Raw genomic sequence first — 18,193 nt, 5'->3', positions numbered from 1 at the left:
CGTTGGACACCACCATGTTGCACTAGTTTGCAGGGCCTCCAATTGACTGAAAAAATGTGTTGAAATTATTATGAGTGATGCCGGTGTTACTCTAACCACTTTTTTTTGTAACGAGTAATCTAACGCGTTAATCTTTCCAAATGAGTAATTAGATTAAAGTTACTTCTCCAAGTCACTGTGCGTTACTATTATTTTTGCATTGTGGGTCGACAGCAGCATTAAACTTGGTCCGTGGGCAGGAGGTCGGGGTTCGACTGAACTGCCCACTTTAAGCGAGCTGTGAGCTTTTCATCAGCTACGACTCGTCCTCACCTCTTAAAGCGCGGTGAAAACAGCACACCTGCAATGAGCTTTACAGTCATTTTTATGCTTTTTTCTCCTTTATTAGAATTCTGAGCTGAGCTGCTCCGTATCGTCTCGTTAAAAACAGCTGATCCTCCGCGACGTGCCAACAACTAACACTATTTTCCACTCAAATGCACCTAAACTCTCTTTCTGAGGAGCACATGATGTGAAAACGCAATAAAACTTTCTTACCTGTAAATCTGGTCATGTTTTCTGCATAAATAAATGTTATCCATTCTTTGTGCTCAAACGCCAAAGCAGGGGCGAATCCAGATGGAATGAGTGCGTGGGGCAAGGATGTGCCCCCTCCCCCACAACACCCCTAGATTAAAGGTCCCGTTTTGAAGCAGTTTTTTACTACAACTACTAATACTACTTAAAATAATAATAATTTTGACAAGTAAAATGTTTATAGAGAATTTAAATGTTACAAAAATGTTAGAAAGAATTTAATAGTTACATTTATAAACAATGTAAGTTAGAAATTGCAAGTTTTACTGTTACAGTACTGTCAACAGTTAAATATGAGGTCAAGAAAGATTATTTTACTTTTTATAAAACAAGTATTTATTTTCATTGAAGTCAAGAAAGGGTGACTATAAAGTGAGTTTTGGCAAAACAGGTATCATTGTCATGTTGAGGTGGCAGAGGGTTGTTGTCGGCAGCTGGGGAAAGTAACTAAAAAAGTAACTAGTAATCTAACTTAGTTACTTTTACAACTGAGTAATCGTAATGTAACTAAGTTACTTTTTCAAGGAGTAATCAGTAATCAGTAATTGGATTACTTTATCAAAGTAACTGTGGCAACACTGATTATTACATTTCAAAATCAATATGAATTATTTATGAATAGGCCCATCATTTTTGTCTTTAAACATTGTGTAGGCCCCTACCCCATTACTTAATTGGGGCAAATTAACAGGTTTTTTTTTTTGCCTAATATAAAGCCCCCATCCACCCCCGCCCGATTCCTTGAAATGGTACAGCCCTGTTTGCGTCTTTCTCTGTTCGCTGTGTCGCCTAACCAGGGTTGCCAGATGTGATGATTTCCAGTCCAATAAATGCTCAAAAATGCATGGAGGCACTAAATCCTGTGTGGCAATTCTATACAAAAAACTCTTCCAGTGCCATATTTTTACCCTAAACAAACCAACTGGATGGGAAAACACCCAATCTGGCAACCCTGCGCCTAACTGAAGTAGCACTGCTAGCCCACATTCGATTCTGACACGAGACGACAAGTTGTCACTATGCCACAATTAAACAATGAAGCGACGGCAGGAGTCTGGAGCTGAAAAATGGAGGAAAAAGAAACAAAAAGATGATGCCCGTGCATCCCTTGCTGGTAAGTACGTGTTAAAGGTTTAAATTGTTTTGATTACTTAATGTTCAGTGGTGCTGCTTAAGCTAGGTTACGTTTGCTTTGCTGATTTGATGTAGCTTTAAACGCTAAACTTAAACGCTTTAATAAATAGTAATGGTTTGAGTAGAACTTGTGTGTGAGTGTGTGTGTGTGTGTGTGTGTGTGTGTGTGTGTGTGTGTGTGTGGGGGGGGGGGGGGGGGGGGGTTCTCTTGTATGGGGGTGGGGGGCCTCCCTGACCAGTTATGCTTAGGGCCTCCAAAACCTTAGCAGCGGCCCTGGTCTCCCTGATCCGAATTGGGAGCTGGTTCCACAGGAGAGGAGCCTGAAAGCTGAAAGCTCTGCCTCCCATTCTACTCTTAAAAACCCTAGGAACTACAAGTAAGCCTGCAGTCTGAGAGCAAAGCGCTCTATTGGGGTGATATGGTACTATGAGGTCCCTAAGATAAGATGGGACCTGATTATTCAAAACCTTATAAGTAAGAAGAAGAATTTTAAATTCTATTCTAGAATTAACAGGAAGCCAATGAAGAGAGGCCAATATGGGTGAAATATGCTCTCTCCTTCTAGTCCCCGTTAGTACTCTAGCTGCAGCATTTTGAATTAACTGAAGGCTTTTTAGGGAACTTTTAGGACAACCTGATAATAATGAATTACAATAGTCCAGCCTAGAGGAAATAAATGCATGAATTAGTTTTTCACCATCACTCTGAGACAAGACCTTTCTAATTTTAGAGAAATTGTGCAAATGCAAAAAAGCAGTCCTACATATTTGCTTAATATGCGCATTGAAGGACATATCCTGATCAAAAATGACTCCAAGATTTCTCACAGTATTACTAGAGGTCAGGGTAATGCCATCCATAGTAAGGATCTGGTTAGACACCATGTTTCTAAGATTTGTGGGGCCAAGTACAATAACTTCAGTTTTATCTGAATTTAAAAGCAGGAAATTAGACGTCATCCATGTCTTTATGTCTGTAAGACATTCCTGCAGTTTAACTAATTGGTGTGTGTCCTCTGGCTTCATGGATAGATAAAGCTGGGTATCATCTGCGTAACAATGAAAATTTAAGCAATGCTTTCTAATAATACTGCCTAAGGGAAGCATGTATAAAGTGAATAAAATTGGTCCTAGCACAGAACCTTGTGGAACTCCATAATTAACCTTAGTCTGTGAAGAAGACTCCCCATTTACATGAACAAATTGTAATCTATTAGATAAATATGATTCAAACCACCGCAGCGCAGTGCCTTTAATACCTATGGCATGCTCTAATCTATGTAATAAAATTTTATGGTCAACAGTATCAAATCAGCACTGAGGTCTAACAGGACAAGCACAGAGATGAGTCCACTGTCTGAGGCCATAAGAAGATCATTTGTAACCTTCACTAATGCTGTGTCTGTACTATGATGAAGTCTAAAACCTGACTGAAACTCTTCAAATAGACCATTCCTCTGCAGATGATCAGTTAGCTATTTTACAACTACCCTTTCAAGAATTTTTTAGAGAAAAGGAAGGTTGGAGATTGGTCTATAATTAGCTAAGATAGCTGGATCAAGTGATGGCTTTTTAAGTAATGGTTTAATTACTGCCACCTTAAAAGCCTGTGGTACATAGCCAACTAATAAAGATAGATTGAGCATATTTAAGATCGAAGCATTAATTAATGATAGGGCTTCCTTGAGCAGCCTGGTAGGAATGGGGTCTAATAGACATGTTGATGGTATGGAGGACGTAACTAATGAAAATAAGCCAGACAGAACAATCAAAGAGAAAGAGTCTAACCAAATACCAGCATTACTGAAAGCAGCCAAAGATAATGATATGTCTTTGGGATGGTTATGAGTAATTTTTTGTCTAATAGTTAAAATTTTATTAGCAAAGAAAGTCATGAAGTCATTACTAGTTAAAGTTAAAGGAATACTCAGCTCAATAGAGCTCTGACTCTGTCAGCCTGGCTACAGTGCTGAAAAGAAACCTGGGGTTGTTCTTATTTTCTTCAATTAGTGATGAGTAGTAAGATGTCCTAGCTTTACAAAGGGCTTTTTTATAGAGCAACAGACTCTTTTTCCAGGCTAAGTGAAGATCTTCTAAATTAGTGAGACGCCATTTCCTCTCCAACTTACGGGTTATCTGCTTTAAGCTGTGAGTTTGTGAGTTATACCACGGAGTCAGGCACTTCTGATTTAAGGCTCTCTTTTTCAGAGGAGCTACAGCATCCAAAGTTGTGCTCACTGAGGATGTAAAACTACTGACGAGATAATCTATCTCACTCACAGAGTTTAGGTAGCTACTCTGCACTGTGTTGGTATATGGCATTGGAGAACATAACAACGAAGGAATCATATCCTTAAACCTAGTTACAGCGCTTTCCGAAAGACTTCTACTGTACTGTACTTATTCCCCACTGCTGGGTAGTCCATTAAAGTAAATGTAAATGTTATTAAGAAATGATCAGACAAGGGGGTTTTCAGGGAATACTGTTAAGTCTTCAATTTCCATACCGTAAGTCAGAACAAGATCTAAAGTATGGATAAAGTGGTGGGTGGACTCATCTACATCTTGAGCAAAGCCAACTGAGTCTAATAATAGATTAAATGCAGTGTTGAGGCTGTCATTCTCAGCATCTATGTGGATGTTAAAATGGCCCACTATAATGATCTTATCTGGGCTAAGCACTAAGTCAGACAAAAGGTCTGAAAATTCACAGAGAAACTCACAGTAACAACCAGGTGGACGATAGATAACAACAAATAAAACTGGTTTTTGGGACTTCCAATTTGGATGGACAAGACTAAGAGCCAAGCTTTCAAATGAATTAAAACTCTGTCTGGGTTTTTGATTAATTAATAAGCTGGAGTGGAAGATTGCTGCTAATCCTCCCCCTCAGCTCGTGCTACGAGCATTCTGACAGTTAGTGTGACTCAGGGGTGTTGACTCATTTAAACTAACATATTCATCCTGCTGTAACCAGGTTTCTGTAAGGCAGAATAAATCAATATGTTGATCAATCATTATATATGTGTGTGTGTATACATATACATATACATATATATATATATATATATATATATATATATATATATATATATATATATATATATATATACACACACACACACATGCATGAGGTCTGTTAGAAAAGTATCGGACCTTTTTATTTTTTGCAAAAACCTGATGGATTTGAAACACGTGTGCTTGCATGAGCAAACCTTGAACCTTCGTGCTCATGCGTGAACTTTTTCACAACTGTCGATTGCATCATTTTCTGGTAAGCAGCCTTTGTGTGAGGACGTGTCGTGCGCTCGGCGGATTTTCATTTCAAGGAAAAAGACGGAACGACTGGAGCAGCGCCGCATCAAATTTGGCCAGAAACTGGGCGACAAAACCAAAAAAAAACAAAAAGCGTTTTTTCTTCTCTCAAAATGAGATGTCTTCTGTATGAATTACATCCTGACGTGCAGCGTAGTTGGCTGCAAGAGCTCAGTTCAGGGTCTATGGAGTTAAATTTGTCTCATTAATATCTGAAAGAAAATGCTTTTGACCAAAACTACAGATTTTGTTTATTACTATTTATGTCCAGAGATCAAGGATCCACCATGTACAGATTTTATTTATGTTCAGCTCTAGGATCCAGTGACCATGTACAGATTTTATTTATTTTAATTTACATCCAGCCTAAAATTATTCCAGTATCCTGTCTGTGTTCCTTACTGGCACCCTGAGGCAGATATCAAAGCCAGAGCTAGAACCTACACAGTCCTTGAGCCCAGGTTCATTGCTATTGAACGTTCAGAGATCGAGGATCTAGTGACCAATTTCATATTTATTTACTTTAAAACTCAATAAAATGTTGTTGATGTAGAAAAGATGTAAAGCCTACTTTTAGTACACAGAAAATTCACAAGAGGTATTGGCAAGGGAATCAATAAATAATCGGAATCGATATTGATAAAATCCCATCCCTACTCCCACAGGCATACGTCTGGTGATGGTGGGCAAAAAACTCAAATGTTGTATCATCTGACCATAAAATGTTCATCCAGAGTGTTTTTTTTTTCCTATGTCTCCGTGGGCTGCTGCAAAATTGAGTCTTGAGCTTGATGGTGTTTATTTCAGAGCAAGAACCTTCTTTAGGGCCCCTTCACACATAGTCCAAATGTGGTCAAACTGCGCATGAATTGTTCATGAAGCAGGAATCGTATGCAATACTTGTAAAATTGGAGCTGCCTCTAACGCCTCGTACACCTGTTGCTACTATGTGTACACACCAGTGGCTGAAAGACAAAGTGTGCACTGTGAGAGCCCATTCGATCCCTCTTACAGCAGGTGTCGGCCAAATTCCAGGTTACACACGAACATCTAACACCGCTCACTTGGCACTTAAGCCCCTTTCACACCAGGGCTGCTTCCAGTTACGTCGTGCATTGTCATGACGACACCACGTGGAAGCAACCTAGGCAAGGGACGCAAAGGACGAAGCAAATCGGACGCCAAAAATTAAACGTTTAATTTTTTTGCGTCAGAGCAACAGGACAGTACTCAGTGTGACTGGAAGCCACACCCTCACAAGACAATGTTACCCGATGCCAATTTATGATTCCTGCTGTGTTCCATTGTTCCCACAGTATAAATCACGCAGGATTGTTTTTATACAGTGTACACAATGCAGTAAAACTACACGCTCAAAAAAGAGCACAGAAAAAAAAAAATGCTGATTGCAGCTACTGCTGCAGCTCCTCGCTCTTCTCTCACAAAAGTGTTTAAATAAAATCCATAAAAGTCCTGCTCACAGATGGCTTGCCAGTGACAGGACATGTCCACATCCAGTAAAAAGTCCGGACATCTCCAGTCCACTCTCGGACAATTCGTTCACGCGCGCACATGTGAGCAATTAAAAGAAAGAAAAAAAAAACTGTTTGGCTGCAGGAAGTTAGCTCCTTGTTCTTCCCTCAAACTCTCTCATCACTGTTTTAAAAAAAGGACAAAAAAGGACATAAGTCCTGCTCACAGACTGATTTCCAGAGACAGGACATGTCCGCATCAAGTATAACTCCAGACATCTCCACATTTGTTCAGGGACGGTTCGTTCGCGCACATGCGCGCATCTCGCGGTCAAAGGAGGAAAGATAAACTGTAACAGAATTCAGAGCGCAGACCTGCAGCTCAGCACAAGAACAAATATAAAGTAGAAGAGAAATCAGAGTGCACAGTCTGGCTGCAGTCAATCTGTGCACTCTGATTTCACTGTGCAGAGAACCTGCAGGCTGCATCCTCACCTCCTCTCTGCCCCCTGCTGCCAGCACCTGACGCAGAAATTCCTGCATCGGCATAACGCCACAGGAAGCAACTTGAAGCAGGTCCGGTGTGAAACGGGCTTTAGAAAATGTGTGGTCATTTACGCAGTCAGCACGAAAACAGTCAGCAGATGATCACTTTCGAGCTGAATGTGAAATTTGTCTACAACTCCAATTCCAATGAAGTTGGGACGTTGTGTAAAATGTAAATAAAAACAGAATGTTCTAACTGATAAAGTTTACTGTTTTTGTGCAAATACGAGGTCTGTTAGAAAAGTATCCGACCTTTTTTATTTTTTTCAAAAACCATATGGATTTGAATCACGTGTGACTGAAGCCTTCCAGGACATGTTGCGGCAGGTCCAGCTCATGCACAATCACAATCGGATAATCACACGACTGAAAAGCAACCGGAATCCATCTGAAATCCACCTTTAAGCCGTCCTGTGAGACCAACACCGAGGTGGTTTTGTCCCGCGTAATGAACGGCTCCATGGCGCGTCCCTCCGCTTTTCTTTCCATGAAAAAAACTCCTGTAACAGTGGAATGTACCGAAAAAGTGCTGATGTCCACATCGTCAGCCTTTTTGTGAAAGTCAGACGAGGTCCCGGATCGACAAAGCCTTCACGTTGGAAATGATCTGGTTGTTCCAGCGGGGTGTCAGCCTGTCGATGGGGGCTGGGAGCGCGCCGCGCTCTCAGCAGTTGTGGGTGGTCTTAAACCATCTGGAGCACTCCTTAATCTGTGTAATCCCCATAAAATCGTCCCTGAAAGCAATATTATTTTTCCAAACGGTGTCCACCTGGAGGTCTCTCACAGTTTTCTGGAAAAAAATTGATGCAGCAAAGCTCCAAATCGTTCAGACATTTATTCGCAATAAAAAATAGACGAGAGGGGTGGACCAGTGCTCACACAAAGCCTGCTCACAGGCGAATGACGCAAACCGACAGGCGTGAAAAAAACTCACGCATGCGCACGAAGGTTCAAGCTTGGCTGACGTAAAAACATATGAATCAAATCCATATAGTTTTTTGAAAAAAATAAAAAGGTCGGATACTTTTCTAACAGACCTCGTATATGCTCATTTTGAAATGGATGCCTGCAACACATTTAAAAAAGCTGGGAGAGTGGTATGTTTACCACTGTGTTACATCACCCTTTCCTTCTAACAACACTCAATTAGCATTTGGGAACTGAGGACACTAATTGTTGAAGCTTTCTAAGTGGAATTCTTTCCCATTCTTGCTTGATGTACGACTTCAGTTGTTCAACAGTCTGGAGTCTCCGTTGTCGAATTTTGTGCTTCATAATGTGCCACACATTTTCAATGGGTGACAGGTCTGGACTGCAGGCAGGCCAGTCTAGTACCTGCACTCTTACTTCGAAGCCACGCTGTTGTAACACATGCAGAATGTGGCTTGGCATTTTCTTGCTGAAATAAGCAGGGACGTCCCTGAAAAAGACGTTGCTTGGATGGCAGTATGTGTTGCTCCAAAACCTGGATGTACCTTTTAGCATTTCTCTTTCTCTTTCTCATGAGAAAGAAGGCAAATGTACAAATGTTTAACAGTGATAACATATATACAACATCTTTAACAGATGGTGCCATCACAGATGTGTAAGTTGCCCGTGCCATGGACACTAACACACCCCCATATCATCACAGATACTGGCTTTTGAACTTTGCACTGGTAACAATCTGGATGGTCTTTTTCCTCTTTTGTCTGGACACAACATCCATGATTTCCAAAAACAATTTGAAACGTGGACTCAGACCACAACACACTTTTCCACTTTGCGTCTGTCCATTTCAAATGAGCTTGGGCCCAGAGAAGGCGGCGGTGTTTCTGGATGTTGTTCATGTATGGCTTTCGCTTTGCATGGTAGAGATTTAACTTGCACTTGTAGATGTAGTGAAGAACTGTGTTAACTGACAATGGTTTACTAAAGTGTTCCTGAGCTCACTCACCTGTTTCCAATTAGGTGTTCTTTGAGCATTCATCAACTTTCCCAATCTTTGTTGCCCCATCCCAATTTTTTTGAAATGTGTTGCAGGCATCCGTTTCAAAATGAGCAAATATTTGCACAAAAACAACAAAGTCTATCAGTTTGAACATTAAATATCTTGTCTTTGTGGTGTATTCAATTGAATATAGGTTGAAGAGGATTTGCAAATCATTGTATTCTGTTTTTATTTACATTTTACACAACATCCCAACCTCATTGGAAGTGCTCCCCACGAGTGTGGCATTACAAAAAAGCAACGCACATGTGGTGCATGTGTCTTGCACGTGTGCGTGTGTGTTGCACCCCACTTGCATAAAATGCTTGAATATGTATGCACAGATCTGATCACACACAGCACGTGGAGGTGCTTGTCAGCTGATCACAGCACACTGACAGCTGGATAACAGCTCAGTGCACATATTACAAACACAGAAAACACCGCCAGGACAGTTATATAAATAATTATTACAATACCTACATATGCAATTACACAACAAATAACAAAAATGAATGACCACATAACACAGAGTGACATGTTGGTCTGGATGCTTAATGGATGGGGGGGTCTGCTCACAGCCACAGCTGCTCCTGGACTTCCCAGCTGGAGAGCATGTACCGCGTTTTGAGGACATGAACTTACAACATTCCTCAGTGAGGCGCGTGTCTCTGCCTGCTATCCTCACGTGGAAATACATAAAACATCTTTCCCCTTTGCGCCGGGATACAGTGGCCGCACACAGTGCACCTCCTCCATGTTCTTGTTGATTTCAGGCATTTTTCCGCACCATTTACAGTCCAGCGATGGTAGCGCAGTGGTAACGTTTCCATCTGGTAATCAGAGCTTTTGTAAATTCCTGGTTCGAATCCTGTGGGTGGCATGTATTTTTCTTTTTTTTTTTCCACAGCAGCTGCGCAATGTGGTTACACATGCTCCCGCTGAATTCAGCTGGAGCTGGATTGAGTTTTTTACGTGTGTGTAGGATGAGCCAGATTTGAAAGACAGGGCTGGACACTATCCGGCTAGAAAGCAATCTGGATTGAATGTGGTCCAAGCTTGACTGCAACCTAAACCCCCATGTGAACGGGACCCAACTGCTAACCTCTGCACCAACATGCTGCCCAGAACTGTTATAAAACTAAAATACTATACTACTATACTATACTACTATAATAATTGTAAAAAATAATGCTGACTACTTTGCGGATTTCACCTATCGTGGGTTATTTTTAGAACGTAACTCCCTTTCACGGCCTTGCAGTTTCGCGGATTTTTTTTAGTGCAATTTTGCATGCTTCTTTTTTTTTTTTTAACAGCGCATTGTGTTCTGCGTCCTTATCAGGCGGGCTGGTCGCGGCACCAGTCGGCATCACCGCGATTGCTCTCACTGCCTCCGATGTGCTTATTGAGTCTGCGGGCTCGGTAAGCGCCGCAGCGGTCCACTCACACTGCCCCCGTCTGCTGTGCCAAGCTGCATCCAACTCCAGCAACAGGTCCAGAGACCACGCTCGCTGTTTTGATGCGCAGCACCCGCTGCATGATCTCGGTAACCGCAGCCGCTCCGTGGCCATGACTTGGATTCTTTGCGGGTCCCCCATCTGTACTCCCGGAGGCAGTGAGCAAAGGGAGAGCACGCGCATTGTGTTCTGCGTGCATTTATCATTTATAGGTATATGATAAAATCGTTATCAAGTTGTTTTGTGACACAAATAAGATGTTTTGTGAAACAAATTACACAACAGTGATTTACTAATGTCCCTTTAACTAAAATAAATCAATATGAACTTTGTTCCACTCAACAAAAATTTGTTTATATCAGTGGTTCCCGGCCTTTTTTTAATAAGGCCTGAGCTCCCAACCTGTCCAAATAATGAATAAATAAATAAATAAATCCTTTTTTTGGGTGGGGGGGGGGGGGGGGGGGGGGTTCTTTTTACAGAATGGGTTTCCAGCTTTCTCTTTGGGTCATTCAAAGAAGTTATCTTTTTGGTTAGTTTTAATTGTCAAATACATATGCTATTATGACTTTAACAGGTGGAACTTTCAAATTTGAAACCTCAAAGCAGACAAAACCTCAGCCACCCCCTGTGATCTTACAGCCAAATTATACTCTGCAATTACAAGTATAATGCTGCAGTACATGTTGGTGAAATGTGGCCAGCAGAAAACCAGATGTTCCATTGTTTCAATGAGAAGACCACTGAAAATTTCACCGCTGCTGGCAGTGACAGCGGCTGCCACACACGATGGTACGTGAAATCGAAAGCGAAACGTCCTCGTGTCAAGCAACCCAGTCCAGTCGAAGATTCAAGCTTCTACTATGGAAACCACCTGGACAACTGAGAGCCTACACAGAAAAATCGAAAGTTATAAATTTCCAAAATTTCTCACTTGCACAGTGACAAAGACAAACTGGATATTAATTTGCCTTCAACAGTGCTCAAAGATGGACAGTGAGAGATTAATTATTTTACTGCAGACACACATTTTATATGAGATAAAAAGTAGTCACTTGTCGTATTACAGGAAAAAACATGAGAAAAAGTTTTTTAAATAGTAATCAGAGGGAGACCTCCTGTTTTAATTTAATGTTGTGAAAATTATATATTATTGTATCTTTCAATTCAGTAAATTATTGTTAGTTGAACTAATGCTACAAAATGAATTTGTGTCACTTCATCATCTACTATCTGGTGCTGTGAACTGATTTGTGTTAAGAACTGGGGTCTGGTTTCTTTACCATCAGTGTGATGCAGCAGAAGAGAAGGGGCTGCATGATGCATCCTAAATGCAGTGTGTACATATCGTGTTCCCAAAACAGTTGGGACATATAATCCTTCTCCAGCTTGTACTGGCTCTTCCCTGGGGCCTCATCCCAGTTGGACTTGCCTGGAAAACCTCCTTAGGTGGACGACACGCTCACCAGAAGTTTCTGCTGATTCAAACTGTGCACTTATTAACCTGTAGGGCATTGAATCAGTTTGTTCCTACTATTTTTGGGATTCTCTACAGAGGAGTCCTCTGTCTAAACCATCCTGAACATCCAAGTTTTATCCTGTCCTTCAGTGTTAAGCCCAGAAACCTGATGGAGGAGCTGGTTGTGTCTGCACCCTAGTTGTTGACATCACTATCCAAAGCATTCCTATATCCCCGCCATGGGTGAGGACAGGAGCGCAAATCAAGAAATAAATCAAGAGCCTTGCCTTCTGGTTCAACTCTTTCATCACCATGATTTATTACAGTAATAATTCAACTCTACCAAAGTACAAGTAAAATTTATTAGAGCTGATGGATGTGATTGAACACCATGACAGAGATGATTTATTTTGAGTGGGACCATATGTACTCACTGCAGAGTGTATTTTACACAATTTACTGTGTATAAACCGACTATGCCTCATTATTCTGTACAAAAAGTAAAATGAATTTGAACTTTTCTGCTTGAGTTTTGATTAAATTTAAATTTTCAATTAAATTTTTCACAGGCGTGTCTTTAGCTTGAGTGTACGATTAGCCTTATTGCAACCCTGCCCCACATGGTGAAGCATTTCACAGCAGCACTTCTGTAAAAATCCAACAGCATTATTTTTGAGGATACAAAGTGCTGAGTACTGAGCGTGTACTGCAGATGTTAAACTGAAAATGCTGATCAGTACATGCCAACAAAAATTAAAACAAAGTGTGAGGCACACAATTGTCTGTGTCACACCAGCATCATTAAAACAGAGCTTTGTCAGGTCCCTCACCTTTGAGTTCTTCCCCCCGCTCCGTGCTGACTGTACAGAGTACGTTCTCTGGACAACCTGTTCAGGAGTGGAGGGGGACTTGTCAGAGGAGTGGTCCGAACCCTTCTCCACCATATTCTCACCCTCCTGGCTCTGTGGAGTGGGAGAGCGTGATCGTTTACGCAGGACTGGTGAGCAAGCGGGGGTGCTCTTGTTGGAGTTACTGGCAGTGCTAAAAACAAAAAGAGAAAACAGAGTAAATGTAATGTGAGTTTAATACTTACAACAACTATGGATCTGCAACACAGTAGACACACTTCTTGAGACCTTCATCAAGGTTTAGCAAGTCTGAAGCTTAACCTAATAACAGTAAAGATGATACTGGAAAAACAATACAAAGCGAAGAAATGTAAGATGAAACAAACCAGTTTTAGACCATGAGCCCAAAATCAATCTGAACATAACTGGTACTAATTTAGGTGCCTAAACAGCACTTACAATCCAGTCTCAGTATACCATGGCCAACACAAAATGTATGATCATCATTCTAGGGTGGCAACTACAGCCAGGTTGGGATGAGTGAAGGACTGGTCAAAATTTAAAAAGGTTCCAATCATATTCAAAACATACCACATTATTTGTCAGATCATAAAGATTCCAAAAAGGTATAGTTTGAACTATCTATGACTGCATGTTATGGAGCTATAGGGGTAAAAGCCAAAATGCTGACAAAGATCAATTTCAATTTGAAAATCATTGGTTGAGCTGATTGAATTAAAAAACTGAAGAGTTCTTGACTGTGTTTGACGAATAGTTTGGAAACAAACTATTCGTCAAACAAGGTTAATGTCCACTGGATTTTAAGACATATGACGCGTTACCCCGTAATGTGACAACTTAGCATAATAAATGATGCAAACTATTCCTTTCTAAAATCTCATTGCCTAAACCAGTAATTTGCATCACTTTTTAACTAAATTTGAGCAACTTTAATGTTTAACCTACCTGAAAATTACCTTTGTCAACATTTTTGCAGATAAAATTCAGTCATAGATAGTCCAAACTATACCTTTTGAAATTTTTATAATCAGAAAAATAATACAGGATTATTAACCATGCGTGAGGTTAATAATTTGTTTATTATGCAAGAGCGTGAGTAGTGTCGTAGCCACATAATACGGTATATTTTTCAATATGCCTGTACTTAGTTAGTTAGTGCGTTTGGTTTCAGTGCAGAAGCTTCCCGGTTCAAAACCCACCCCTGCTACATTTCTTCATGTGATGTGGAGTTGCGCCAGGAAGGGCATCTGGTGTAAAACGTCTGCCAAATCAACATGCAGGTCCACCTTGGATCTGCTGTGGCAACCCTGAGTGAAAACAAGGGAGCAACCAAAGGAATTTACTTTTACTGTAGAATTTTAAAATTTTGACCCCAGTGTAATCCTTCAATCCACCCCTATGTGGCTATAGCTACCACTCTGGGATGTGATCATACATTTTTATGCAGGTGTAACCCAGTGTTAAAAATGAGATTAAAAAAATATATTCATAAACACTTGGTTAAAAAGAAAAAAAAAATCACAAGAGCATAAATAGTGATAAAATAAAGAAATATAAGTTCATAAATATGTTGACATACACATGCTAAAAAGAGTTAAGTTGTAAGATTAAGTTAAAATGTTTTGATTGACACACTGAGCAACCAATAGCAGTTAAGTGTAACATCATTTTTGTTAAAAACATTTGCACAGGAGCTTACTGCAGCTTGGTGTCCTGTTTTTCAACAGTCTATAGACACCCATACAGTCCCTGCCCTGTGGAAATGTTCTATGATCATCCCGGTGCCCAAGAAGGCAAACCCCAGCGAAGACAATGATTTTAGGCCTATAGCATTGACATCAGTTGTGATGAAATGTTTCGAGAAATACTTGTGAGCAGGCTGAAAATAGATGTAGATGGCAAATTAGATCCATTTCAGTTTGCTTACAGGCGAGGGCGATGCACAGCTGATGCGATTTCCACCAGTCATGCATCTTGTTTTAAAACATCGTGATGACAAGTCATATATGCCCGATTACTTTTATTGACTTCAGCTCCGCCTTTACTACGCTTCAGCCATACTTAATTCAGAACGTAAAGCGTTGGATGTCAAAACCCGTTTCACTTATACGGTGGTTTCACTCTTTTTTGACAACAGAACACAGCAGGTTAAGGTAAATTCTAGCCTGGTCCCCAAATCCAAGACACAGTACTGGAGCACCACAGGGATGTGTGAGCTCAACCTGTCCTTTTACTTTATATACTAATGAGTGTTCAGCCAGCACCTGGGAACTATATTTTTAAATATTCAGACGACTCAGCACTTCTGTGTCTTACTTCACAGAATGATGATTTAAATATCTATCATTCAGAGGTGAGGCAGGTTTGTTGAGTGGTGTGATTCCAGTTACCTTACTTTAAATGTTAAAAAGACAGAGGAAGTCATTTTGATCCAAAGTTAGTTGGCAATCACAACCCTGTAATTATACACCAGCACCAATCACACAGGTGCAATCGTACAATATCTTGGTGTCTGTAAGACAGTTCCCTTACATGGAACACTCATGTTGACTGGTAGGTTCCCGCTTGAATCAACGACTCTATTTTCTACGGCGTTGCGTTTTCATGGAGTCGACCAAAAAATTATGTTACTGTTTTATCAGGCAGTTCTTGAAAGCATTCTAAGATATGGCATAACCACTTGGTTTGGGAACCTTCCTGTGTCCCTAAGATCAAAATTAAACTACCTTGTTCTCACAGCAATGAAAATCATTGGTTTGCAACAGTATAACAATCCTCAGTCAATTTTTGATCAGTGCGTGATGAAGCAAGCGGACAGAATTCTGTCTGACTCCTCCATGTTCTGCACACGCAATACGAGTTGCTACCATCGGGCCGGGCGTTGCATAGTCCCCCATTGCAGACTGAATAGATATAGGAATCTTTTGTTCCTATATCAATCATAGCCCTTAACAAATATAATAAACAACCGCTAACAATCAGGCACATTAGGAGGTTTTAGTATTTGTATGTTTTTTTTTTATTCTTTATGTATTTATTATTTATTGTTATGAAACCGTTTATGTCTTGTTCTGTATCTTTGTATGGGTCATGATTTTTGAGAAAGTCCAAGACAATTTCCCCATGGGGACATTAAAAGTATATATCTATCTATCTATCTAAGTCTGGTGTGATATTAACCAATAAGGTCAACGGTTGAGCCACGGGGCATTGCACAATGCTGCGCCTTGCTCAGTCTCGGATCAGACGCTGACCAGAGATCTCCCCGCTCGTGTGTTGTAAGAGCTAATGTGTGAAAATCGGTTTTCTTCTATTGATACAATTGTTGCTTGGTAAGCACAAACCAATGCTATAACTGCCTGAATTATCATACGTTGCATATTTGTGACAAAGCCTTTGTTAAATTTTAAGATACTGAAGTGCCGAGTGCCCACGGAAGCCTCTGGAAATCCCGTAGCCTTGTTAGCACATTGTGCCCTGTATCGGTGAGTCCCATACACAATGAATTGTGCTAACATAGCATGCTAATCTCCGCTAGCTTTTTCACTGTAAAAATGCCATTTTATTAGGCCAAAATGATTAGCTGTGTGTTGGTTAATTAAATCAGCAATGTAACTAAAAGGTACAATGTAAAGTTTTATGTTTTGTTGTAAAAGGTTGTATATTTCTGCTCGTTTTTGAAGCAACAGTCTATCAGCTAAGCTAAGCTGTAACATAGTTCTTAAGCACTGGGAACAGTAGCTGGAAAACTATAAGTGGCAATTCACTGCCACTTTCCTAATCTTTTGGTACATATGATTAGCTCGAGAAGCCAACAAGTATTCCAAATGCACTTTAAACGGTGTGTTGTGTTATTTTGATGTGTACTGACTATGCACTCCAAACAATGGAACTAGTATGATTACTGTATTACCACATTCCAACTATTTTATTTGGTATATTGATATGGTAATGATGTAATTGTAAACCTTAGGAATTCAAAATGTTGTACAACATGTTTTATTTTTTGAAAAATGAATGTACACAGTAGTTTATGGGTATTGTAGTTCTATAGTACATATTTTAAGCTACTTTATTCTGACCTTATCTATAGGTCAGGTTTTATGGTTTGGATCAAAGTTCGAAGTGCAGATGTGCAAAGGAAGAACGGATCAAGAATTCCAGTACTGGATGGCAAGCCCCAGCCCAAAGAGTCAAATGAACTGGTAGCTTGTAGCCCGACTGCTTACAAACACATTGAACACTGAACGAACCTCTAAAAAAAAAAAAAAAACACTTATCAGACTACAACAGACATTGAAAAAAGACTAAAGGACTATACCCGGGTATGTTTTATTTTATTTTGGGTAAAGAGCGCTCTCGTTTATTTTTTTTCATTGTATTGTTAGTTCACGAGTTCATTGACAATCAATTCTATATAAATAATTCTTCACTTTAAATCAAAGTGTTGTTTTATGTCTTATGTTGATACACCCTAGGCTCTTACGATCTATAATCTGTCTGATTCCGGCCCCATTTCTCCCTTTCCTGCTGGTACATATGGTAGAGGTAAATATATTGCCACTTTCAAATACTATAAAAGGGTCAAGAAAGCACCTTAAGTGTTACACAGGGCATTGTATATGGAAGCTTGATTGTAAGTGTTCTCTAGCCACATTAAGAGGTACCGAAAACCTGCTTGGCCCATGGACTATTTACAAACCAACAAGGAAACAAGTTTGTTTCTCACCAAAATTGATGAGATGTCCTATGTGTGCAAAATTCCCTAAATTTAATGAGCTGCTGTCCTTTTTCAAATACCATAAATGATTTGGCCTGTAAACAACTCAACTCAAGATCCTTTTCTCCTGTCATACACTTTGTATGGCTGTAACAAAGCCATCACAATCAAACTCATGATCAGTGACCCCGTACTGATTTTTAAAGGGGAATGTTGTAATTTTATTAATATTATTAGATGCTTTTCAACTCAGGACAGAAATGATGAAAATCAGTCCAGTATTGTGTCATGGGATGAACAGCTATAGAGCATAAGTCTATAAAGCAAGTTAATGTCAAAGTAAGCCACTTCTTGTTCCTACTGGATTGCTGAAAATATCATTAAAAGTATCTGGTAGCACAAAGAGGATCCCTGCAAATGTACATGTGGGCATGTTTACCTGAGTAAATATCAAGAAATGTTTTAAAATGGCGGATTTTGTAGGCAGTGACTTACCAAATTCAAATTTCAAATGTATTATTTTCTATAGTGCCAACTCACAATGAGATCGTCTCAAGGCGCTTTACACAATACCAAAAACAGAAAAAAATTGAAATAAAAAAAAAATTTAAAACACAATAAAAAGACAAAACCATAAAAGAGCACAAGCATAAAAACACATAATAACACAATA

At 39.9% G+C, this 18,193-nt stretch overlaps 1 protein-coding gene across 17 annotated transcripts in view; it reads right to left on the bottom strand.

The window, feature by feature from the left end:
* gramd1bb (GRAM domain containing 1Bb) overlaps positions 1–18,193 on the bottom strand; it is a 429,520-nt gene that overhangs the window by 92,358 nt on the left and 318,969 nt on the right. For all 17 annotated transcript variants that reach the window (XM_034168028.1, XM_034168030.1, XM_034168032.1 and 14 more), the window contains one exon: positions 12,762–12,972. In XM_034168028.1, coding sequence (XP_034023919.1) covers positions 12,762–12,972 — 211 coding nt within the window. The remainder of the gene's footprint in view (positions 1–12,761; positions 12,973–18,193) is intronic.

The sequence above is a fragment of the Thalassophryne amazonica genome, chromosome 4 (genome assembly GCF_902500255.1).
Source record: "Thalassophryne amazonica chromosome 4, fThaAma1.1, whole genome shotgun sequence".
Lineage (NCBI taxonomy): Eukaryota > Metazoa > Chordata > Actinopteri > Batrachoidiformes > Batrachoididae > Thalassophryne > Thalassophryne amazonica.
Note: the sequence above shows the minus strand (reverse complement) of the source record. Positions and strands in the feature narration are given on the sequence as shown.